We start from the raw sequence: 25,970 nt of genomic DNA on the forward strand, positions 1-25,970 counted from the left end.
GGATCTCTCTGATAGAAAATCACGCATTTGTTCGCTTAATTGAGACGATATTCCATAAGCACACAATTTGATTACAAGCCGTTTATGATATACGGTGTCGAAAGCCTTCGGGGAATCTAGAAACACGGATCAATTTGCAATCCCTTGTCGATAGCACTCAACAATGTCCGTGAGTAAAGTTCTAGTTGTCCTCCACATTAACGATGTTTTCTAAATGAAAGATGACTTTGTGATAATATAGGGTTCCCTTCGAGCTGATTCATAATGTTCGAAAACAATATATGTTCCAAAACCCTGCTGCATATCAACTTTAATAGCATTGTCCCGTAGTTAGTGAATTACGCTTATTGCTTTTCTTGAATATTGGTGTGACCTGTGCAACTTTCCAGTATTTGGGTACGGAGCTTTCATCTAGCGAGTGACTGTGTATGATTGTTAGGTATGGAGCTATTTTATCAGCACATTCTGACAGGAACTTAATTGGTATAGAGTGTGGACCGGAAGACTTATTTAAGTTGCATCACTACTCCGAGTATACATACTTCTAGTTACTCATATTGGCAGCTTTTCTTAACTCGAATTCCAAAATATTAACTTCTTCTTCATTGGCAAAGGAATTTCGGAAGGCTTTAGCAGCGCTGTCATCCATAGTATTTACACTGCTATCGTGCAGAGAAGGCATTGTTTGTGACTTGATGCTAGCATACTTTCCATCAGAATCTCTTTGGATTTTCTGCAAAGTTTCGAGCACGGTTTCGTTGTGGAAACTATTATAAGCATTTCGGTTTGAAGTCCATGCAAAATTTCGAACCTCTGTAAAAGATCGCCAATCGATGGGATTTTGCGTTCGTTTAAATTTGTTTTTCGTTGTTCTTGCAGTAGCATGTTAACCAGTTTTGTGTATCACGAGGGATGAGCTCTGTCGTCTGTTAATTTTTTTGGTGCAAAACTATCGATTGCTATCAATACTAGAATTAAAATCACATCTTGTCTACTCTTACACTGTTAATTTGGAAGGAATGGAGATTGTCTTCCAGGATGGCGTCAGGTGAATTTCTATCTGATTTTTGAACAGATGTAATATCGTCTATTTCTGGAGGGTTTCAGAATTACGCTACGACTATTCTATGTTCACTAATCCCTGTCTCCGTTTTGATGTTCGTTATTAGCTCAGGATTATTTGTTGCTAAGTTGTCAGTGTGTTTTGACAACCATGTATTATTAAGATAGGCTTGTGATCTAATTGTTAAAAATAGTTTTCAGAGAATGAGTTTAGTACAATTTAGGGTGGTGTTTTATGCGAACCTCCGGATTTAAATACATATTTTTGCCAACGTATCGAGGGTAAATTAAAGTCACCATCAAATTCTAGGATATGTGTACATGTTTGAAATCATATTCAAGTTTTCTTTGATCATTTCAACAATTTTATCATATGATTTGGCTGATCCGTGAAAGTATCCAGTTATTATATTGTTTTGGCTGTCAGGAATGACATCCACCCATAATAACTCACAGGAACTATATATCCCAATTTCCGTGCAAGAGAAACTACCGTACTTCTAATGGCACCGCCAAAATTTGGTCAACTCAAGAAAACAATTTTAGTTATTCTCCCTGACACACTATCAGCTTGATTAGAACATTTTTAATCTTCAATAGCAGACCACACTATATATCTGCAATATTCATTACCAGAGGCTCCTAATGTATCTGACTGAAAATCATAGCAAAGCACAAAAATATCTGTTGCTTAATTTGAAAATGACGTAACAAGCCCACATGCACTCTGTGAGAAAATAGCTAGAGGTTACTGAATACAGTATAAGACAACATAATCGAATGAAAAAGTGAACACTTGACGTAGAGTTACTCGTTTTAAGAAGAACATTATCGCAAATTACGTGCAGCAATCACTATAGTCAGCCCTTCCGCTCGTGATTACTTGATTGCATCTGAAGATATTCTACGCCTATAATAATAGGTTTTGTTTGTGAAAATTATTACATAAATGAGGATAACGGATAACATTTCTTTCTGAAAATGGTAGACCTATGACCACAGCTTTTTATTCTCTTATTTTTCTTTTCTTTCTGTTTCATTCGGTTTGAATCTCTTTCTCTGGTACTCTCAGTATGTTACACTTTTTATGATTACTTTCCAGTATTAATATGAGGAGTAGTTTATTTCGGGGTACATAGCTAAATAAGTGTTTTCCTAGAAACAGCAGTGCCAGAGTTATAATTTATTTATGATTTACATTTCTTGGCATAAAGCAAATATATATAGGAATGTGAAGTGTAGCTCTGGAGGTACAACCAGGAAAGCCTTATCATCTATAGGAAGATAGCACTCTATTAACTTCGAATCTACAAAGAATCTTGAATCTAGTTACCATTTAGTTTAAAATTAAAGTAACTGGCGTTGAAACAATATAATAGTAAATTGTAAAAATTGAATACATATTTTATTCAAAAAAGTCTCTCACATTTACAATTGTTTCTATGTTTTCAACAAAAAATGTAAATGAAATATTGAGAACAATAAGTAAAGTTAATTGAGTGATTAATTGGCTACTCAGCGTGAAACATATTACCTCACTTGGTATTATGTAAATCTGATCCTGATGTAAAGCAATGATAGCAGGGAAAGCAAACAGTTAAAAGCGTGAAAAAACTCAAAAGAAAGATATTCATGTTTACCTTCCTTCAAAAAATATATTTCTCATTTCCAATGTATAGGACAATCAAAAGATTTGTATGTATTTCTAGACATATTTGGTCCTCTGTCTTAAAACTCTGGAAACGTGTGGGAAATACAAAATTATTTGATAAAAGGATTAATAACTATTTGTGAATCATAACCGACATTCATCATCCATGTAAAGGTAAAAGTATGTATCTGTAGTGCCACAGCAATTCCAGTATTAGAGGAAACATTTTGAATACTACAAATAGGCTACACAACACAGCCTTTCGTTCCATTACACAGGTTTAAATTATTCTGTGTTCTTTGTTGTTTTCTCATGGTTTTATTATTTTACATATAAATTCTTCATATTTACTAATTACAGTAACGTAAGCATACTACTTAGTAACTGACGTTTTTTCTAAACATGCTACATTAGGAAAATGGGCTGCTAAAACTCGTAACAATTCGAGGAAAATATGGATATTAATATCCATGGCTCCTCAGTTTGTAGGGCGCTTGTTCATTTGACCCAACAGTGCGTAGTACGTATAGGAGGCATTCACCAGCTGCAAGGAATGAGACAACAATTAGAAAACAGTCAAAGAAAATCCATAATAAGTATAAACAATTTTCATGACATATCAAGTGGCAAGTCAGTGTCACTGGTTATGTAGACGTAATAGTCACTGACATGAACATTAGTTGTATATCAAAACATCGGTTACAAAATATTAAAAAGAAAGGTATTGGTTAATTTGTAATGTTATTTTGCTGTATTTATCAAGTCCGAACCATATTGAGAGATAGATTACAGAAATGTTACACATGCATTTTGCGTCTTTTACGCAATCACCAGTACTATGCATGCTGTGGCGATAACAATAGTAATGGGGTTAACAAGGTACGTAATTATCTAAACGGCCGAATGATATGCGAACAAGGTATAATCTAAATGGGTGTTATACTGTTTTCGTAACTAAAATGAATCTGTTTCGGCGAACACTTGCTTGTTATAGAATTGTAAGTATTTGCGTTTGTTAAGAATATTACCAGTATGTGTAAGAGCCAATATTAAGCTATCTTTTTTAAGGTGAGAGGTCTTCATTGTATTTAAATGTGTGTGAATTTCTTTAGGGTTTTGAGACTAGTAACTGAGGCTAGACAGTGTGTTAGAATAATTTAATAATGAGTATGAGTGTGGAGATCTAAGCAGAAGGGGAAACCCCTTTCTGAGGCGCAGAGTCTAGTATGGAATTGCTTCACAGAACGATATCTAAATGACTGCTTTGTTCCATCCTGAGATTTATGGGGAATTACGACGCATGATTAATAGCACCAATATCCAACGCTCCAGACCGGTGAAAGAAGCTGAAAGTGCCTGAAACAAAGTTCATTCAGCCGCTTGAGGCCAAGAGAGAAGTATTTAGGAGAAAATAAACAGCAACATTGATACCCGAACCACTGAAGCGGCATACAATCGGAAGGCTTCCACCGAACAGAGAGCTAAATCACCATAGAATTTAAAAAAAGTGGGTACTTAGAAGGAGATTATTGTCAACGAACGATTGTGACATTTAAGCTCTGAGTACGAGACGTGGACTAAAATCTGCGCTGTTCAACCACACGGGTTCATCAACGAATTCCTTCGAAAGAATGTTTCAAGGCGTTTGGGAGTCTGTGCAATTGGTAGAGAGAAATCTAGAGGTAGAAGGCTAGTGTGAATTCTGTTTGTTTCCTGTTATATGTTTGTCTGTTCGACACATCGATCCGCTGCTGTTGAGCATTTTCCTTTCCATTATTTTGCATTTTAATTCAACATTCTGGATCATGAGGCTCAGCAGTTTGTATGAAATTTCAGAAAAGACTTGTTATTTCAAGAAACACTTCAAACTGTGTTACAAACATTGTCGTTCGATTATTTTGGCCTTAGCCCGCAATCATTAAAACAGATTATCTCTCTAGCATGGATTTTCGTTACTTCTAGGGTTATTAAGTACAAGGTATCTTTACCATAGATACGTTTTCTTTGTAACAAGGATTCTGGTAAGTTGACAGTGTAATGTTACATGTATTTACGCGAGCTAATCTGCTGCTCAGTACTGGTATGGGGTAATATGAATTTCTTAAGCATTGGCGGCCGAAGACTTCCGGCATAAGAAGTCAGCATCATTCTGCCAACGGCCTTGTCAAAGAGGGCGGAGGAGCGGATAGAGGTTCAGGGCACTCTCTTGTCCTAGGGGTGGGAAATTGCCCCTAAAGGCGGAAGAATCAGCAATGATCAACGACATGAGGATGCAGAAGGCAATGGAAACCACTGCATTAAAGACACGTAACGTGTATCCACAGGACATGTGGCCTGTAATTGAAGATGTGTCATGATGATCTCTCCATTGGCAAAAGATTCCGGAATAGTCCCCCATTCGGATCTCCGGGAGGGGACTGCCAAGGGGGAGGTTACCATGAGAAAAAGATTGAATAATCAACGAAAGGATAACGTTCTACGAGTCGGGGCATGGAATGTCAGAAGCTTGAACGTGGTAGGGAAACTAGAAAGTCTGAAAAGGGAAATGCAAAGGCTGAATCTAGATATAGTAGGGGTCAGTGAAGTGAAGTGGAAGGAAGACAAGGATTTCTGGTCAGATGAGTATCGGGTAATATCAACAGCAGCAGAAAATGGTATAACAGGTGTAGGATTCGTTATGAATAGGAAGGTAGGGCAGAGGGTGTGTTACTGTGAATAGTTCAGTGACCGGGTTGTTCTAATCAGAATCGACAGCAGACCAACACCGACAGCGATAGTTCAGGTATACATGCCGGCGTCGCAAGCTGAAGATGAACAGATAGAGAAAGTATATGAGGATATTGAAAGGGTAATGCAGTGTGTAAAGGGGGACGAAAATCTAATAGTCATGGGCGACTGGAATGCAGTTGTAGGGGAAGGAGTAGAAGAAAAGGTTACAGGAGAATATGGGCTTGGGACAAGGAATGAAAGAGGAGAAAGACTAATTGAGTTCTGTAACAAGTTTCAGCTAGTAATAGCGAATACCCTGTTCAAGAATCACAATGGGAGGTATACTTGGAAAAGGCCGGGAGATACGGAAAGATTTCAGTTAGATTACATCATGGTCAGACAGAGATTCCGAAATCAGATACTGGATTGTAAGGCGTACCCAGGAGCAGATATAGACTCAGATCACAATATAGTAGTGATGAAGAGTAGGCTGAAGTTCAAGACATTAGTCAGGAAGAATCAATACGCAAAGAAGTGGGATACGGAAGTACTAAGGAATGACGAGATACGTTTTAAGTTCTCTAACGATATAAATACAGCAATAAGGAATAGCGCAGTAGGCAGTACAGTTGAAGAGGAATGGATGGTTCAAATGGCTCTGAGCACTATGGGACTTAACATCTATGGTCATCAGTCCCCTAGAACTTAGAACTACTTAAACCTAACTAACCTAAGGACATCACACAACACCCAGCCATCACGAGGCAGAGAAAATCCCTGACCCCGCCGGGAATCGAACCCGGGAACCCGGGCGTGGGAAGCGAGAACGCTACCGCACGACCACGAGATGCGGGCAAGAGGAATGGACATCTCTAAAAAGGGCCATCACAGAAGTTGGGAAGGAAAACATACGTACAAAGAAGGTAGCTGCGAATAAACCATGGGTAACAGAAGAAATACTTAAGTTGATTGATGATAGGAGGAAGTACAAACATGTTCCGGGAAAATCAGGAATACAGAAATACAAGTCGCTGAGGAACGAAATATATAGGAAGTGCAGGGAAGCTAAGACGAAATGGCTGCAGGAAAAATGTGAAGATATCGAAAAAGATATGATTGTCGGAAGGACAGACTCAGCATACAGGAAAGTCAAAACAACATTTGGTGACATTAAAAGCAACGGTGGTAACATTAAGAGTGCAACGGGAATTCCACTGTTAAATGCAGAGGAGAGAGCAGATAGGTGGAAAGAACACATTGAAAGCCTCTATGAGGGTGAAGATTTGTCTGATGTGATAGAAGAAGAAACAGGAGTCGATTTAGAAGAGATAGGGGATGAGTCTGGCGATATACCATCTGACTTTCGGAAAAGCATCATCCACACAATTCCGAAGACGGCAAGAGCTGACAAGTGCGAGAATTATCGCACAATCAGCTTAACGGCTCATGCATCGAAGCTGCTTACAAGAATAATATACAGAAGAATGGAAAAGAAAATTGAGAATGCGCTAGGTGACGATCAGTTTGGCTTTAGGAAAAGTAAAGGGACGAGAGAGGCAATTCTGACGTTACGGCTAATAATGGAAGCAAGGCTAAAGAAAAATCAAGACACTTTCATAGGATTTGTCGACCTCGAAAAAGCGTTCGACATTATAAAATTGGTGCAAGCTGTTCGAGATTATGAAAAAAGTAGGGGTAAGCTATAGGGAGAGACGGGTCATATACAATATGTACAGCAACCAAGAGGGAATAATAAGAGTGGACGATCACGAACGAAGTGCTCGTATTAAGAAGGGTGTAAGACAAGGCTGTAGCCTTTCGCCCCTACTCTTCAATCAGTACATCGAGGAAGCAATGATGGAAATAAAAGAAAGGTTCAGGAGCGGAATTAAAATACAAGGTGAAAGGATATCAATGATACGATTCGCTGATGACATTGCTATCCTGAGTGAAAGTGAAGAAGAATTAAATGATCTGCTGAATGGAATGGACAGTCTAATGAGTACACAGTATGGTTTGAGAGTAAATCGGAGAAAGACGAACGTAATGAGAAGTAGTAGAAATGAGAACAGCGAGAAACTTAACATCAGGATTGATGGTCATGAAGTCAAATTTTGAATGCTCTGAATAACCGAACACCACCCATTGGGATTTTTTGTGATCTCTCAAAGGCTTTTGATTGTGTAAATCATGAAATTCTGCTAGACAAGCTCAAGTATTGTGGCATGAGTGGGACAGTGCACAAATGGTTTAATTCGTACCTAACAGGAAGAGTGCAGAAAGTTGAAATAAGTAGTTCTCGTAATATGCAAAGATCAGCACATTCCTCAAACTGGGGAACTATCAAGAATGGGGTTCCACAAGGGTCAGTCTTGGGTCCTTTGTTATTCTTATTATATATTAATGACTTGCCATTCTATATTCATGAAGAGGCAAAGTTAGTTCTCTTCGCTGATGATACAAGCATAGTAATCACACCTGAGAAACAAGAATTAACTGAGGAAATTGTCAATACTGTCTTTCAGAAAATTACTAAGTGGTTCCTTGTAAACGGACTCTCACTGAATTTTGATAAGACACAGTACATACAGTTCCGTACAGTGAATGGTATGACGCCATTAATAAATATAGACCTTAATCAGAAGCATATAGCTAAGGTAGAATATTCCAAATTTTTAGGTATGTCCATTGATGAGAGATTAAATTGGAAGAAACACATTGATGATCTGCTGAAACGTTTGAGTTCAGCTACTTATGCAATAAGGGTCATTGCAAATTTTGGTGATAAACATCTTAGTAAATTAGCTTACTACGCCTATTTTCACTCATTGCTTTCATATGGCATTATATTTTGGGGTAATTCATCACTGAGGAATAAAGTATTTATTGCACAAAAGCGTGTAATCAGAATAATAGCTGGAGTCCACCCAAGATCATCCTGCAGACATTTATTTAAGGATCTAGGGATATTCACAGTAGCTTCTCAGTATATATACTCTCTTATGAAATTTGTTATTAACAACCAAACCCAATTCAAAAGTAATAGCAGTGTGCATAACTACAATACTAGGAGAAAGGACGATCTTCACTATTCAAGATTAAATCTAACTTTGGCACAGAAAGGGGTGAATTATACTGGCACTAAAGTCTTTGGTCACTTACCAAATAGTATCAAAAGTCTGACAGATAACCAACAAGTACACTCCTGGAAATTGAAATAAGAACACCGTGAATTCATTGTCCCAGGAAGGGGAAACTTTATTGACACATTCCTGGGGTCAGATACATCACATGATCACACTGACAGAACCACAGGCACATAGACACAGGCAACAGAGCATGCACAATGTCGGCACTACTACAGTGTATATCCACCTTTCGCAGCAATGCAGGCTGCTATTCTCCCATGGAGACGATCGTAGGGATGCTGGATGTAGTCCTGTGGAACGGCTTGCCATGCCATTTCCACCTGGCGCCTCAGTTGGACCAGCGTTCGTGCTGGACGTGCAGACCGCGTGAGACGACGCTTCATCCAGTCCCAAACATGCTCAATGGGAGACAGATCCGGAGATCTTGCTGGCCAGGGTAGTTGACTTACACCTTCTAGAGCACGTTGGGTGGCACGGGATACATGCGGACGTCCATTGTCCTGTTGGAACAGCAAGTTCCCTTGCCGGTTTAGGAATGGTAGAACGATGGGTTCGATGACGGTTTGGATGTACCGTGCACTATTCAGTGTCCCCTCGACGATCACCAGTGGTGTACGGCCAGTGTAGGAGATCGCTCCCCACACCATGATGCCGGGTGTTGGCCCTGTGTGCCTCGGTCGTATGCAGTCCTGATTGTGGCGCTCACCTGCACGGCGCCAAACACGCATACGACCATCATTGGCACCAAGGCAGAAGCGACTCTCATCGCTGAAGACGACACGTCTCCATTCGTCCCTCCATTCACGCCTGTCGCGACACCACTGGAGGCGGGCTGCACGATGTTGGGGCGTGAGCGGAAGACGGAGTAACGGTGTGCGGGACCGTAGCCCAGCTTCATGGAGACGGTTGCGAATGGTCCTCGCCGATACCCCAGGAGCAACAGTGTCCCTAATTTGCTGGGAAGTGGCGGTGCGGTCCCCTACGGCACTGCGTAGGATCCTACGGTCTTGGCGTGCATCCGTGCGTCGCTGCGGTCCGGTCCCAGGTCGACGGGCACGTGCACCTTCCGCCGACCACTGGCGACAACATCGATGTACTGTGGAGACCTCACGCCCCACGTGTTGAGCAATTCGGCGGTACGTCCACCCGGCCTCCCGCATGCCCACTATACGCCCTCGCTCAAAGTCCGTCAACTGCACATACGGTTCACGTCCACGCTGTCGCGGCATGCTACCAGTGTTAAAGACTGCGATGGAGCTCCGTATGCCACGGCAAACTGGCTGACACTGACGGCGGCGGTGCACAAATGCTGCGCAGCTAGCGCCATTCGACGGCCAACACCGCGGTTCCTGGTGTGTCCGCTGTGCCGTGCGTGTGATCATTGCTTGTACAGCCCTCTCGCAGTGTCCGGAGCAAGTATGGTGGGTCTGACACACCGGTGTCAATGTGTTCTTTTTTCCATTTCCAGGAGTGTATTTAAGAAGAAAATAAAAGAATTTCTGAATGACAACTCCTTCTACTCCATAGAGGAATTTTTAGATATAAATTAAGAAAAAAAACCAAAAATATTAAAAAAATAAAAAATAAAATAAAAAATAAATAAAAATAAATAAAGAAAAACACAAAAAAATAAAGTTGTTATATTAACTTAAGTATGTTGTTAAATTAACCTAATTATGTCATGTATTGGAAAATTCGACTCGTTCCACATCATTACGAAATATCGTATTCATGATCCATGGAACTAGTATTAATCTAATCTAATCTAATCTAATCTAGGAATTCTGCTACCTAGGCAGTAAAATAACCAATGATGGACGGAGCAAGGAGGACATCAAAAGCAGACTAGCTATGGCAAAAAAGGCATATCTGGCCAAGAGAAGTCTACTATTATCAAATACCGGCCTTAATTTGAGGCAGAAATTTCTAAGGATGTACGTCTGGAGTACAGCATTGTATGGTGGTGAAACATGGACTGTGAGAAAACCGGAACAGAAGAGAATCGAAGCATTTGAGATGTGGTGCTATAGACGAATGCTGATAAATTAGGTGGACTGATGAAGTAAGGAATGAGGAGGGTCTACGCAGAATCGGAGAGGAAAGGAATATGTGGAAAACACTGATAAGGAGAAGGGTCAGGATGATAGGACATCTGCTAAAACATGAGGGAATGACTTCCATGGTACCACAGGGAGCTGTAGAGGGTAAAAACTGTAGAGGAAGACAGAGATTGGAATACGTCAAGCAAATAATTGAGGACGTAGGTTGCAAGTGCTACTCTGAGATGAAGAGGTTAGCACAGGAAAGGAATTCGTGGCTCGTGGCGGGCCGCATCAAACCAGTCAGTAGACTGATGACCAAAAAAAAAGAAAAAAGCTAGAGGTCCCAGGTCTCAGGGCGTACCGCTTTTGGCTTCCCGATAGGTGGCCGGCACGAGCGAGTCCAGGTGCAGAAGACAAGGAGCGCATGGCCGGAAATGGGGAAAATCCCTAAGCTGGAAATTTGGATAGCTGTTACTCACATGGCCGTTCTGAAGGATTTGCTCCAAGGAATGGCGAAGTGTCAGACAATCTTAAAGATGACTAAGTTACAGCTCTTTGAAATTCGACAGTAACTCAAATCAAATATTAATAAAAATTTGATTAGATCGGGGATTTCAGAAAATCTCTGAATGCTGCATATATGAATTTATTTCATTTATTGATTTCAGGTGTCTTTATATCTGTTCCAGTATGCAAAATTTGTCAGAACATCATTCCGGCCACAACTACACAGTAAATGAACACAGCATCGGTATCTCATATTGTCCTAATTGTGTAGTTATTTAATGAACAGATTACTATTCTGCCAGTATGTTGATTGCAAGTATTGTGAAGAAAGTGTGCTAATTTAAAAGTGGTCAGTCCCATGTGTTGGCAGACACTGCAGTTGAAAAGAGAACGAAAAGAGACTTCTGTCAAGAAGGTATGAATATATGTTTAAATTATACTTTGAGACAATCTGTTGTAATTTATGAAGAGCACACCTGCGCAAGAATGCTAGCTTATTTCTTTACGAACCAATTATTACTTGAATTTATTGCAAATGTCTTGAGTGTAACCAAATCTTTATGACATTTCCTTTTTTAAATATTGTTGTAATACATTAGTGTAATCTGGGAAGTGGTCGGCTTCAATCAGCTCGTGTATGCAGAGCATGAAGACCTAATTCTGTATTTTTGGTGGGGATGTCCTTCATTCAACTGAAAAGCAGATAGTGTCGGAACACTAGAGCGGTCAAGTGGAGACTGGGACTCAAGGGAGCGATTCTGCACAGTTTCGTGCGAGTTCTGGAAGAAGGCACACCTGTCCAGAGTAACGGGATGGTCCCTTCGTCAAAGTGATAGATTCTGGGCAGTGAACAGCCGCTACCATTCTTTAACTTCGGAAGGGACGTCATATTTCGAGAGTTCTGACTGTGCTTCAGAACAGGCCTCTACTTTCGCTTGTATTACGGAATTGGGTACAGACAGAGTGTGAGTTACTATTCTGTACATCGTGTGTGTTAATTTGTGAATCATCTTGTTGAACTCTGAAGAGTTTTGAGCTGGTGAATATTTTGTGTACAGTGATTACGAAATGAAGTTAATTTTCACGTATCTTTTATGACTATTTAGTATGGGATTTGGCTACAATTTTCTTAACGCTGTCAACGTAACTTTACTGCAGTTGACAAGGCTATTTTCTACGTAGATTTTAATTTGATATCGTAGGATCACTTCCAGTTACCTGAGATGTCATTTCCTGAATAAAGATTATTCAGTGTAATTCTGTCAACGAAGTCAGTTGTAGACGTTATAATAAAACCATTTTTATTACATTATTCATTTATCTTTTCCTTTATATTTATTCTTTCTTCTTTTTTTAAAATTCGCAATTCTATCCAATGTATAGACTATTTGACAATGAGGGATGACAGCTACAGCCTATTATTTTTTAGCGAATTAGCTGCAGGGCATGAAACCGGACTTGTGCAGCTCGACCGTATGATTACTTCAACCTAATCCTGCATAGCTCAAGTACCTAAAGTACGAATAACCAAAGGTATAGACACAACTAGCTCGCTGCGATGTTATTTGGAAGACGGACTACTCAGCAGCGGTATCTGTTAGGCACCGTCGCAGTTGAGGGCTCGTCAGGGATATGAACCTAATCCCTGTAGAACTGTATTTGTAATTCTGACATGTCACAATATTCCGTGTTCCAGGTCCCAAATCTATTGCGTGAAAGGCAGTTTGCGTGGTGGCTCTGACCAGAGGATTTTGCAGCAATCGAGTGCTTGAGAATCGGTAGCAAAAGCTAGGGGTGCGGAAGTTCGCCACAGAACTTCAAGAAAAAAGAAGAAGGATATGTAGAGCCGTCCTGGGTTCAAGTCTGCAGCAGGCAGTTGCAGCGGTGGTCTCGACGGCGGCATAGTGGCAATAGCGGCCACGGCAACAAGGACCACGGTGGTGATTTCGAGTTCTTCAGCATCGACACTTCGGGCAGCATCAATACAGCAGAAGAACCCATGTGTGAACCCACAGAGTTATAGTCAGTAGTGGACTCTGAATGAGTAAGCTGTCACTCAGTGCATGTGGTTCAGACAACGTGAGTTGTCCACTCAGACCTAAACCTAAACGTGGTAGTGTTGATAGAGGCGATACTAGTGGAACAGAGAAGGAATATCTAATTGCGAAAGCTTCAATGGCATGGTTAAAGGAAATTCTGACAAATTTGAACTCTAAAAACGGTGGTATTGGATGCAGAGATAGGTTCGATATAAACGGAGATAGTTCAGTAGAGATAAGTCTCACAGAAACAGAACAAGGTGAGGTGGAGAAAATTGAATCTCACATACAAGGAATGACGTACTCTAAATTAGATGCTATAATCGCAGAAGTAAAAATTTCTGAGGAGGTGGGCCTCGATAACACCAGAGTTGACAGTGTAGAAAAAGATTTTTTGGACAAGTTGGAAAAGATCCTTTATGAGCTGCATGGCGAGGTGAAAATTTTTGTGTGCAAAGTCAAGATGCACTTGAAGACGTGACCAATATGCTAACAATTAGTCAGGTAGGTTAGCAGAATGTGAAAAGAAGGTGCTTAAAAATAGAGGACATTATGAACACGATTAAATAAAGAAGGTGTGCAGCATGTACAGTAATTTAAACACATGAGGTCAGAATTAAATTCTTTAGCAGCAAATCAGGCTACTACTATTACAGATGTTCCACGGGTTAATTGTGTGACGATAAAGTGTTCTGTAAAAGATGGAAAATGCCATACAGTTGATGTTCTTGCTTCGTGTAGAGATGATTTTGTGACAGGAATGTTGAAAGAGGCAAAAATTAAATTAGTTAAAAGTCATCATGAGGACAATGCACAGTCATGGGCAAATTTAATGAGTGCTTCATTTACTGTCTGTGAAGTGTTTGAGAGTGGTTTCTTGTATAAATTAAAGACTGAAGCGAAACAAACGCCACTTCAGAATGAGTTTATAAACGGACCAGGTTTCTGACACGGAAGTGGGTAATGCGGAATTTTTCTGTACGTGAAGTAGCTAAATTGAAGCGTATAAATCATCTGCTGGAAGTGAGATTACGTCGCTCCAGAGACGACTACCGTAATTTTTAGAATGTTATCTTCTCGGCAGTCCGACAAATTCAGTTGAAGAGTTTTTAGATTTTATTGAGAAACTTGAACTGGTGGTGAATGTAGGTGAAAATACGATGCGTAATGTTTCAGATTTCGATGTACAATGGGATAGGAATGATGATGGAAATAGGATCACATTTGAGGAAGTGGAGAAAATGGTCAATAGATTGCAGTGCAATAAAGTAGCTGGGGTGGATCAAATTAAGTCGGAACTCATCAAATACAGTGGAATGTCAGGTCTTAAATGGCTACACAGGATAATTGAAATGGCCTGGGAGTCGGGACAGGTTCCATCTGACTGGACAAAAGCAGTAATCACACCAATCTTTAAACATGGAAACAGAAAAGATTGTAACAACTACAGAGGTATCTCTTTAATCAGCGTTGTGGGTAAAATCTTCTCAGGTATTGTTGAAAGGAAAGTGCGAGTATTAGTTGAGAACAAATTGGATGAAAATCAGTGTTGGTTTAGGCTTCTTAGAGGTTGTCAGGACCAGATCTTTAGCTTACGGAAAATAATGGAGAAGTGTTACGAGTGGAACAGGGAATTGTATCTCTGCTTTATAGATCTAGAAAAGGCATATGACCGGGTTCCTAGAAGGAAGTTATTGCCTGTTCTACGAGATTATGGAATAGGAGGCAAACTTTTGCTAGCAATTAAAGGTCTTTACATAGATAGTCAGGCAGCAGTTAGAGTTGACGTTAAACTGAGTTCATGGTTCAGAGTAGTTTCAGGGGTAAGGGCTGCAACCTGTCTCCACTGTTGTTCATATTATTTATGGATCATATATTGAAAACAATAAACTGGCTGGGTGAGATTAAGATATGTGAACACAAAATAAGCAGTCTCGCATATGCAGATGACTGAGTTGTGATGGCAGATTCGATTGAAAGTTTGCAAATTAATGTTTCAGAGCTAGATCAGAAATGTAAGGACTATGGTATGAAGATTAACATCTCCAAAACGAAAGTAATGGCAGCGGGAAAGAGATATAAACGAATTGAGTGCCAAATAGGAGGAACAAAGTTAGAACAGGTGGACCGTTTCAAGTACTTAGGATGCATATTCTCACAGGATGGCAACATAGTGAAAGAACTGGAAGCGAGGTGTAGCAAAGCTAATGCAGTGAGCGCTCAGCTACGATCTACTCTCTTCTGCACGAAGTCAGTACCAAGACTAAGTTATCTGTGCACCGTTCAATCTTTCGACCAACTTCGTTGTGTGGGAGCGAAAGCTGGGTGGATTCAGGTTACCTTATCAATAAGGTTGAGGTTACGGATATGAAAGTAGCTAGGATGATTGCAGGTACTAGTAGATGGGAACAATGTCAGGATGGTGTCCACAATGAGGAAATAAAAAAAAACTGGGAATGAACTCTATGGATGTAGCAGTCAGGGCGAACAGGCTCAGATGGTGGGGTCATGTTAAACGCATGGGAGAAGCAAGGTTACCGAAGAGACTCATGGGTTCAGCAGTAGAGGGTAGGAGGAGTCTGGGTAGACGAAGGTGAAGATACCTGGATTCGGTTAAGAATGATTTTGAAGTAATAGGCTTAACACCAGTAGAGGCATCAATGTTAGCACTGAATAGGGTATCACGGAGAAATTTTATAAGGGGGACTATGCTCCAGACTGAACACTGAAAGTCATAATCAGTCTTAAATGATGATGATGATGATGATGGTGAAATTCAAGCCTCGTAATGGGGACAATAGACAGAGAAATGGGTACCAGAATGGCGACAACAGTAACATCCACAATAACTGCAATGATCATAACAGAAATAATTGTCGCCGTAATAATAATATACAAAGGGCAAATAGTAGAGGGAACTTTCATAATAGAAATAAAAAACAGCAACAAAGATACGATAGGAAGGAGCCTCATTAAATAGAACACCAGAATAAGAAATCGGGACGCTAGAGATCCCCGCATCTCAGGTCCAGACGTTGCGAAATAAAACAGCACTGAAAAGGGCACGTCATTTTCAAAATTTTGTATGTGTCCAAAATTCGGCAAATAAGCCACAAACGTTTGAGATGGAGGTTATAAGAGATAAAAACTAAAATGGGGAATAATGTTAAGCAGCGCAACCATAATGTGGGCGTAGGAAATATTGTAAAGTGTGTGCTCGATAAGAACGATATGGGTCTGGAGAATTTATTTGGTGAAAGGGAAGTGATTGATGGATTGAATGAATGTTTGTTGAGAGAGTCTATGACCAGAAGAGAATCAGTAGTGTATCAGAATTTGGTGGAGGTGGAATGTATGATGAATTCTAATGAGGCACTAGTCAGTAGCAACAATTGTAGTAATGCATGTAAATGTAATGAATTATAGCGGAGAAGTTTAGTGATTCTCGCTTCCCGCGCCCGGGTTCCCTGGTTCGATTCCCGGCGGGGTCAGGAATTTTCTCTGCCTCGTGATGACTGGGTGTTGTGTGATGTCCTTAGGTTAGTTAGGTTTAAGTAGTTCTGGGGGACTGATGACCATAGATGTTAAGTCCCATACTGCTCAGACTCATTTGAACCAAATTGAGTGAAAGTGTTTATGAAGGTAGCGTAGCAATAGTCTTCTCAGATGGTGATGAATTTCATTTGAATTTTGTTATGTATCGGCGTAAGTTGGTGATTTATTGTTATAGCAATGGAAAGGTGATGTTTTAGAGGCTGAAGCTGCAGAAGTTGAGGCTACTGATTTAGATATCTCAGAGGAAGGAATCTGTGCGTTTATTTCTGTTGATGGAAGTGAACTGATAGCTCTTGATGAAAGCATGAATTACGAGTGCATGTGGAGGAAGAATGTGAAAGTAAAGTGTTAGATGGTAGAAAAGAATCTGAGAAAAGAAAATGTAAACGAGAAAGGGTTATATTCGTGTTTGGCAGAATTCATGTGTGCTGCTCATTTTAGTGTGGAACGATGTAGTAGCGGTTATTTATATGGTGTATCGGCGAAGGTTGACGGAGTTACTGGTAGTGAATGGAATTAACTGTGATAACGTTTGTAGTGATTCAGTGGACGTAAGTGACATTTTGTGTAAAGGAGACGATGTTTTAAGTAGTGTGATTTATTGTCTGAATGTACTGCGGCTGATATCGTTAATTTGGAGGAAGGGGAAAGTATATTTGATTCTGAAGAGGACGATGAAACAGACAGCGAATTCAGCAACAGGTTTAGATGCTAGAGATGGTTTGAAGGTGGATCAGGAGAATCTAGGAACGGGCAGTGAATTGCGGGTTGGTCTGAAATTATAATATGTGTTACAAATTCGGAGAAAATGGAAGGAATGCTGGAAATGATCCTTCCAGAGCTAAGTACTTATAGAGGGTGAAACTAAAAACTTGGAGCGTGTAGATGAAATGAATGATGTGGGTGAAGAAAATAAGTGTGTTCTCAGATTTAATAATGGTGTCATAGCGGTAGTCACAAATATTATGTATAAACACAGGATTCCATGCTAACTAGGAAAGAAGGCTCGAATATGAGCAGGTGGAAAAATGCAAAAAGTTGAAATTTAAGAGATACTCATACTGGTAAGAAAAATACCGTAAGAGGCAGCAGCGGCAGAGTTTCATCTTGTGAATGAAGAAAAGTTGTGTAAAAATATACATATGTAGGTGTCATTTCATGTGTACCAACAAAGAATTTTTTTTGGGGGGGGGAGGGGGTTTTATTTCTGTTTTGTGTAAGCGTCCACTTGCTAAAATTAAGATGTATGTAACAAACTACGGACGCAGAACATAGCGCAAGAAGGGAGTAAGTATTAGCCTCGTGACTCTTGGTGCGCGGATGTCGGCAGGCAGTAATTAGTTGTGTAAGTGAGGAATGTAATTTGTAATGTAGATAAGATTTGAGAGAAATGACAAGGGGTTATTTGAATGCGTTACTTGTATTATTTTCGATTGGCTTTACGTGTAATATGTGTAGTTTATTCGTACTGTTCGCACAAAATTTGGTGCGTGGAGGTCATCAGACCTATTAAAAATTTTGTTTGCTAGTGGCAGTAGAATATGGCACTATGTGCAAAGCATGAGTTAAGTTTAGGTAGTATATTATGTAGTTTATTTATATAATCTATGTCATTCTGCAAGTGTTTTGAATAGATTTATTTTTGAAATTTTGGAGACAGCTCCGTAATATGATTAAGAGAATAATTTTAGCGATACGCGTTTTATTATACAAATAGGGTATTGATGAACTTATAATACAGCTCTCTGCGGGGTTGAAAGGAAAGTTACATGGGAGATATCTGTATAGGGTAGTATTAGTTTTAAAGCTCGTATATTTTTTTTTTTTTTTTTTTTTTGAGTCATCACTTTTCTGACTGATCTGATGCGGCCCGCCACGAGTTTGTCTCCTGTGCCAATGTCTTCATCTCGGAGTGACACTTGCAAACAACGTCCTCAATTACTTGCCGGATATATTCGAATCTCTTTCTTCCTCTACACTTTTTGCCCTCTACAGTTCCCTCTAGTACCATGAAAGTTATTCCCTTATGTTTTAAATGATGTCTTGTCGTCCTGTCCCCTCTCCTAATCAGTCGCAACAAGGAATATCGGCAGCAGGGGGTTAATCTGACTGGGTGGCATAACAGGAATGTGTGTGGCTGCTAGTGGCGCGATCCAGCTAAAACGAGGAAACTATCTGTGTAAACTGAACTAATATGGCAAGCCGTTTGACAGTGACTACTGATAAATGGTCCATGAACGTTAAAATTTAAATTAATACCCAAATGAAGTTTCGCAAGCGATGTGGCCACAAATTGTTTACTTGCAGCCAAAAAAATGCACAATGAAGACGAATACAAGCAGCACGAAGACAATGAATAAGGTGTGAGAGACTAGGTGTAAGTAGTGTGGCTGATGCATTTATTAGAGATGACAAAATTCGGAAATTTAAATGAACAAATGGAACAGCTTTCGAAAGATATTGACCATGTTAGTGAAAGGGTCGAAATTTAATGGAAGTCATTCGGTGACTGGCAGTAACAGCAAAAATAATTTATTGACGGGTATCAGTGACGAAACAGTGCAACGGTATCAGCAGTTTGAAGGTGTGTGCACTGAGTTTTATTCTTTCTTTCAGATAGTTATAATACCGTGGCTTCAGTCCTTTAGTGTAAAATGTTTTGTGAAAAATAGGAAGTGACATCTAGTTAATTTTTTCATTGCTTACAAAGAAGGATGTCAAGTGAAACGAAAGTTAAGTTCGTAAAATGGCGTAATCCTGGGCAAATGTAATAAATGATATGTTTACTAGGTATGAAGTATTCAAAAGTTATTCCGTACGTAAGTTCCAGAGAGAGAGACGAAGTAAACTTCAAAACAAATTTTTAAATGTATGGGGACTGGGAAATATGGTGCTCATAAATGGGCCTTTTGGTGTGTTGACTGACATTATAGTGCTCGAAAGACGATTGTCAGATCATCTATAACGAAATACTGTGCTTAGTCGACCACCACCTTGACGTACGAAATTTTAGATTTATAGAAAAACTTAACAGGAAGGCAGGGTAGAAAGTGAGCGACTGTGTACAGGTTAGTGGTAGGGTTGTTCTCATCAGATTCGCCAGCAAACCGGCTTCGGCAACGATAATTCGGGTACAGGCGACAAGGTCGCAAGCAGCATATAAAGAGATCGAGAAAATATATGACGATGTCGAAAGGGTAATTCAGCATGTAAAGGGAGATGAAAATCTAATAGCCAGGCGAGATTCGTACGCAGTTTGAGGGGAAGAAATCGAAAAGACGGTTACTGGAGTATATGGGTTTGGCAGTACCAGTGAGAGAACAGGAGGGATAATCGAATTCTGCAGTAAATTTAAGGTGGTAATAGCGAATGCTCTGTTGAAGAATCGCTAGAGGAGGAGATATATTTCGACGTGACCGGGATATACGGGAGGCTCTAGCTGAATTACTGTATGGTCAAACACAGATTCGGAAATCAGATATTGGGTTATAAAGCCTACCCAGGTACAGATCTAGACTCATATCACAATTTACTAATGATGAACAATAGATTGAAGTTTAAGAGAATCGTCAGAAAGAGTCAGTGTGGAAGAAAGTGGGATACTGAAATACATAGGAATGACGAGACGTGTTTGAAGTTCGATAAGGATGCGGTAAGGAAAACCAGAGTTGGCATCTCAGTTGAAGAGGTGTGCACAACTCTGAAAAGAGCAATCTCAGATGTCGGACAGGCAAAAAAGGTACAAGGAAGGTAACTCTGAGGAAACCTTGGATAACTCATGAAATATTGCATTCGGTCGACGAATGAAGTTAAGTAAAAAAATGTAGAGGAAGCGCCAGAAATACAGGAATATAAATCTTTTAGGAATTCAGGGTAGCCATGGTGAAATGGCTGCAGGAAGTATGTGAGGAAATTGAAAAAGAACTGATCGTCAGGAGGACTGATCCATCGCATAGAAAGGCCAAAACATATTTCGGTGAAACCAAAAACAGGTGTGGTAATATTAAAAGTGCTATGTGAATTCTACTATTAAACGCAGGCAATAAAGGAAATAGGAGGAAAGAGTACACTTAAGGCATCTACCAGAGGAGAACTTGTCTGACGACAAGTTAGAGATCAAATATTACTGCCAGAATTTAAAAGAGCTCTGGATGACTTTAGATCAAATAAGGAAGATTCCACTAGAATTACTAAAATCATTGAAGGAAGTGGCAAGCAAACGACTATTCAGGAAGAACCGATGAGACTGACGATGTACCATGAGATTTTCGTAAAAATATCAGCCACACAATTGAAAGATAACAAGGCCAGATAGGTTTGAAAGCCATGGCACAATGAGGTTAACAGCTGAAGCATCCAAACTCTTGACAAGAATAATACGCAGAAGAATGGAAAACGATAGTGAAGAACAGTTAGACGACGATCAGTCGGTTCTAGGATATTCGATGGTACCAGAGGCAGTTCTCACGTTGTTTCTGGTAATGGAAGCAAGGTTGAAGAAAAATAAAAATATGCTGATAGCATCTGTCGATGAAGAAAAAGCGTTAGATAGTGTAGAGTGATGCAAGTTGTTCGAAATTCTGAGATAAAATGGAGTAAGCTATAGGGGAAGGTAGATAATATAAAATATATACTAGAACCAAGAGGGGACAATATGATTAGAAGGCAAGGTAGGATGTACACTTTCGCTCCTACTGCTCAGACTAGAAATCGAAGAAACAACGATGGAAGTAAAATAAAGGTTCAAAAATAGGATTTGAACCCAGGGTGAAGGAATGTCAATGATAAGATTCGCTGATTACATTGCTGTCCTCAGTTAATGTGACGAAGAGTTATATAATCTGTTGAATGGAATGAACAGTCCAATGAGTCACGTAAAAGACAAAGGTAATGATATGCAACAGCTGTGAGAATAACGAGGTTCGGCGCAGAGAGGATGGCACTTTGGGACATGAAGTGTATCGGAAGCCGACGCACACGGATTTGTATTTACGTGCAAATACTTGCCACTATCCTGCCCAGAAGATGAGTGTTCTTCGGACTTTGACCCATAGAGCGCATATTATCACTGACTAAAGCAGTCTGCAAGATGAACTTTCCCACTTACAGTGTTTGAAGACAATCGGTACTCCCCACAGCAAATACAGAAGGCGCCGAAAATGAAACCGAAAGAGGCCACAAAGATAGCAGAAGAAGAAGAAGAAACCTTTCAATCGATGGCCTTCCTGCCATATGTGGGTAGCCTCTCATCAGAAGTAGGACGGATTCTCAGCAGACACTAAGTAAAGGTGTTTTTTCGTTCTCCACTCAAGACAGCTGCAGTCGTGGGCTCCATCAAAGATGATTTGCTGCTCCGAAAATCTAGAGTTTATAAAATTCCATGTGAATGTGGCCTTTTTTACAGTGGACAAAAAACTCGTACTGTCCAAGAAAGATGTACAGAACACAGGACGTTCACACGACTTTTACAAGCCAACAAGTCGACAGTGGCAGAGCACTGTTTGACATTGGTCACAGTATGTTGTATGACAACATCTTTTTGGGACTCGATAGTGAAGGAGGCAATTGAAATTCGCTTGACGACGAATTTAATTAATAGAGGTAGTGGTTTCAACCTTGATAAATCATGGAATCCGGCACTCACAAAGACGTCGTCACAGTGCAGCTCACAATGATATATCGACATACCAACACAGATCGACTGCCGAGTCATAAACGTTTCTCACGCATTGTGCAAGTCTCTGCTGCCGACCAACGTCTCTGGCACATTTGCATCTGCGGCCGCATGCGCAGTTGCGCGGTACACTAGTATAAAGGGACGAAGTGAGCACTGGAGCGGCAATCTTGCGGCTCACTCTGAAGATGGCCGAACGTTATACAGCCGAAATATTAGAAGAAGAAGGAGAATTATTGCGGCTGCACACCCGAAACTTAATGGAACAGTCTTTACGCCGCCAAAACCTGAAGATTCACAGTACTGCTCGTGTTTAGCAAAGCACTCAGACCTTGTAAGAAACTACGGAAGTAAAGCCATGAGGACGGGCCGATTCGTACATGGATACATCAATCGCTACAGCACTTACCCCCGAAACGTAAAGGTCCCGCGTTCGAGTCTTGGTCCGACACAGAGTTTTAAACTGCCACGAAGTTTCGTACTAGTGCACACTCCGCTGCAAAGTGAAAATTTCACTCTGGAGACGGCGTCATTTTTGGAGTGATCACTGTGAAGAGGTGTAAGACAGATTAGCACCTGATGGAGTTTGAGAAGTTCTCATTGTTGTTTTCTATTTCGGCAGCTGGTCGAATAGTGTAATGTCCATATATTTTGAGCATTCGGATGTAATAATGAAGGGTAGGGATACTAACCGTCAACGTTCCAGTCGACCTGCTATGACCTCCAGAAGGAGCATATTGTGCACCAAGAACATCGTAACTGCTTTACATCTGCAGCTTTCATCCGAGAACAATTAAGAGTCTCCCTTCAACATTATCGCCCAACGCGTAGGCTGCCATTAACACCACAACACGAACAGCTGCATTTGGAGTGGTGCCAACACTATGGGGCATGGAATACTGATGGATGGCATTGTGTTGTGTTCAGCTATGAATTGCGGTTGTGCGCTACTCTGGATGGCCGCCATAGGCATATAATTATGTCGTTAACCTAGGGAGAGATCCTATTATTGAAATGTTTCGGAGAGGCACAGCAAGTGCTCAAGCACGACTCACTACCCCTCCTCACTGCTTTTCACTGCCAGGCCTGGGAACTTCACTAAACACTCTGGTGACTGTTCTGCTTGCCACAGAGGTTGCAACTCTAATCGTTTTCATATCTGCCAATAATGTGTACGAGTACGAAGTTACACTGACAGCCGGCTGGAATGGCCGAGCGGTTCTAGGCGCTTCAGTATGGAACAGCGGGGCCCCTACGGTCGCAGGTTCGAATCCTGCTTCGGGCATGGATGTGTGTGATGTCCTTAGGTTAGTTAGGTTTAAGTAGTTCTAAGTTCTAGGGGACTGATGACCTCAGATGTTAAGTCCCATAGTGCTCAGAGCCATTTGAACCATTATACTGACATCCGCCCATGCATTGTGCGCGGTTCTCTTTCTTTCAGGCTTTGTAATCTGATCTTTTCGTACAATATTCATAGTTATCTATACATACCGATAACTTATAATTTGCATTGAGGTCTAGGTCAGCTGACTGTATAAGGCATTATGCTTTTGCCTAGTAGTAACAACCAAGTAAAGAGAAACTGTCGTTAATATAGTGTATTATTACAAAAGGCATTTGCACAATGCAGTAGTAGCATGATTACGTACTGACCGAAAGAAAGGCTTCCCTGTTGATCGGGTACAGATGTCCGGCAGTGAGGATCAGCGGCTTCTGGACGCGACTGATGAGGATCCTCAAGACACGCTTGAAGCCCTCACTTGCGTCCACCCACGAGCAACTGTACGCCGCACCCGAAACTGCCGCTGCCTGTTGACACCGAAATCACAGTGCTCACAATTGTAGTCACGGTTCCCATGTTATTTCTCCTGCTTTAGAAACTGTTTCCTTTCCTACAGATGGTCATTAAAATATCCAACCCACCTTGCTGACAAAAATCTAGAAACACCGCTAAGTCAGGGCTCATAGAAAGGAGGGGATGTGCTTACTGGCGCTTTATGATTTGAGTCGTGAATACATCGCCATCATCGGACAATGGACGGCGGTATGTACTGAACTGAGTCTGTTCTGGAGATAACAAGTGTTATTCTCTTACAGGGGAGTAAGTCCCAATAGCCATACCCATATAGCGAGGTAGATTTTGTGTAGTAGAGCTCACTATTTGCATCTGTTTTTTGTTGAGCAATAAATGCCTTTTGGAGAGTCTTTTTCGAGTAAATCACAGTATCACCTCTTTCACTTTTCACTCGTACTTGGTTGCGTGATGTCACACCTTCATCAAAGGGGTGCCCTATATTTTACAAAAAGGAAATTGAGCCGTGGCGCTCAATGAAAGGGGACGCTTTCCTTCGGCAAGATCTGTGTGAGGATTTCGAGAGGATGAGTAGAGAAACTAGCCGCGAGACGTCGGGGTTGTGGCGCGAACGAGGAGACCTTGCGGACGATGCTCGCGAGAAGGAGTTGCGGGAGTTAAGTACTGTTGTTGTTGTGACTGGCTCCTAGTCAGTCGGCTACTGCTGCCATGGTCGGCTACGGTTGTCTTTCGCTGATGGAGTCTGAGGAGCTGTGAAGTGGTGGCCTCTTGTCTTTTGATACCACTGTGCACGCCGCCTGATGGGACCAATGCCGGGGATTGAAAACAGAGAGTCCTGCTGCACTTCGAATAGATCTGACTGAAACGAATTTTTGTAAAGTGGCGAATTGTACAAAAAGTTGGTTGTGAATGTTTCTCATGAACCGAGATTAATGCTTGGAGCTGTGTACAATGGTTAAGGGTGTCACAAGTGTAGTGGGCTCAAGCAAATGTCGGGCTTGCTTTAATTACATACATTAGTGCAGGCCGGCAGTAGCTTAGTACACTCACGCTTCGTTCTTGTCAGGTAATGGCGTCTGACCTTGTGTCAATGTTGCTATGTCGAGCATCCATTTAAACAATATAAGCTTTCTATGTGGGTGACTATTGCTTCTTAGTAATATTATAAACTGAATCTGTTGTAGCGTACTGATCCTCAGGTACTGAAATTGGTCGCCTTTCACTTCCTGTTGTTGGGTAAGTGATTCAAGGTTTTTTTTTTTTTTTTTTCATCAGTCATATCTCTGGTTTGATGCGGCCGCCATGTATTCATTTCCTGTGCCAACCTCTTAATCACAGAGTTGCACTTGTAACCTACGTTCTCAATTACTTCGTGGATATATTCCAATCTTTGTATTCCTCTACAGTTTTTGCTCTCTACAGCTCTCTTTATTACCATGGAAGTCATTGGATTGGATTGTTTGGGGAAAGAGACCCAACAGCGAGGTCATCAGTCTCATCGGATTAGGGAAAGACGGGGAAGGAAGTCGGCCATCCCCCTTCAAAGGAACCATCCCTGCATTTGCCTGGAGCGATTTAGGGAAATCACGGAAAACCTAAATCAGGAGTCCAGTGTGCTTACCACTGCGCCACCTCGCTCGGTGGAAGTCATTCTCTGATGTCTTAACAGATGTCCTGTCAACCCATCCCCTCTTCTTGTCACTGTTTTCCACAGATTCCTTTCCACTCCGATTCTGTGCAGAACTTCCTCATTCCTTACCTTATTAGTC

The 25,970-nt window shown here is 40.9% G+C and overlaps 1 protein-coding gene across 1 annotated transcript in view; it reads right to left on the reverse strand.

The window, feature by feature from the left end:
- Positions 1 to 2,587: 2,587 nt before the first annotated feature.
- The window catches only part of LOC124545809 (odorant receptor Or2-like), a 55,327-nt gene continuing 31,944 nt past the window's right edge, over positions 2,588 to 25,970 (reverse strand). The window contains exons 4-5 of the mRNA XM_047124755.1: positions 24,042 to 24,197; positions 2,588 to 3,257 (exon numbers count right to left, since the gene is read on the reverse strand). Coding sequence (XP_046980711.1) covers positions 3,192 to 3,257; positions 24,042 to 24,197 — 222 coding nt within the window. The 3' untranslated portion in view covers positions 2,588 to 3,191. The remainder of the gene's footprint in view (positions 3,258 to 24,041; positions 24,198 to 25,970) is intronic.

This window comes from Schistocerca americana, chromosome 8, assembly GCF_021461395.2.
Source record: "Schistocerca americana isolate TAMUIC-IGC-003095 chromosome 8, iqSchAmer2.1, whole genome shotgun sequence".
Taxonomy (NCBI): Eukaryota; Metazoa; Arthropoda; class Insecta; order Orthoptera; family Acrididae; genus Schistocerca; species Schistocerca americana.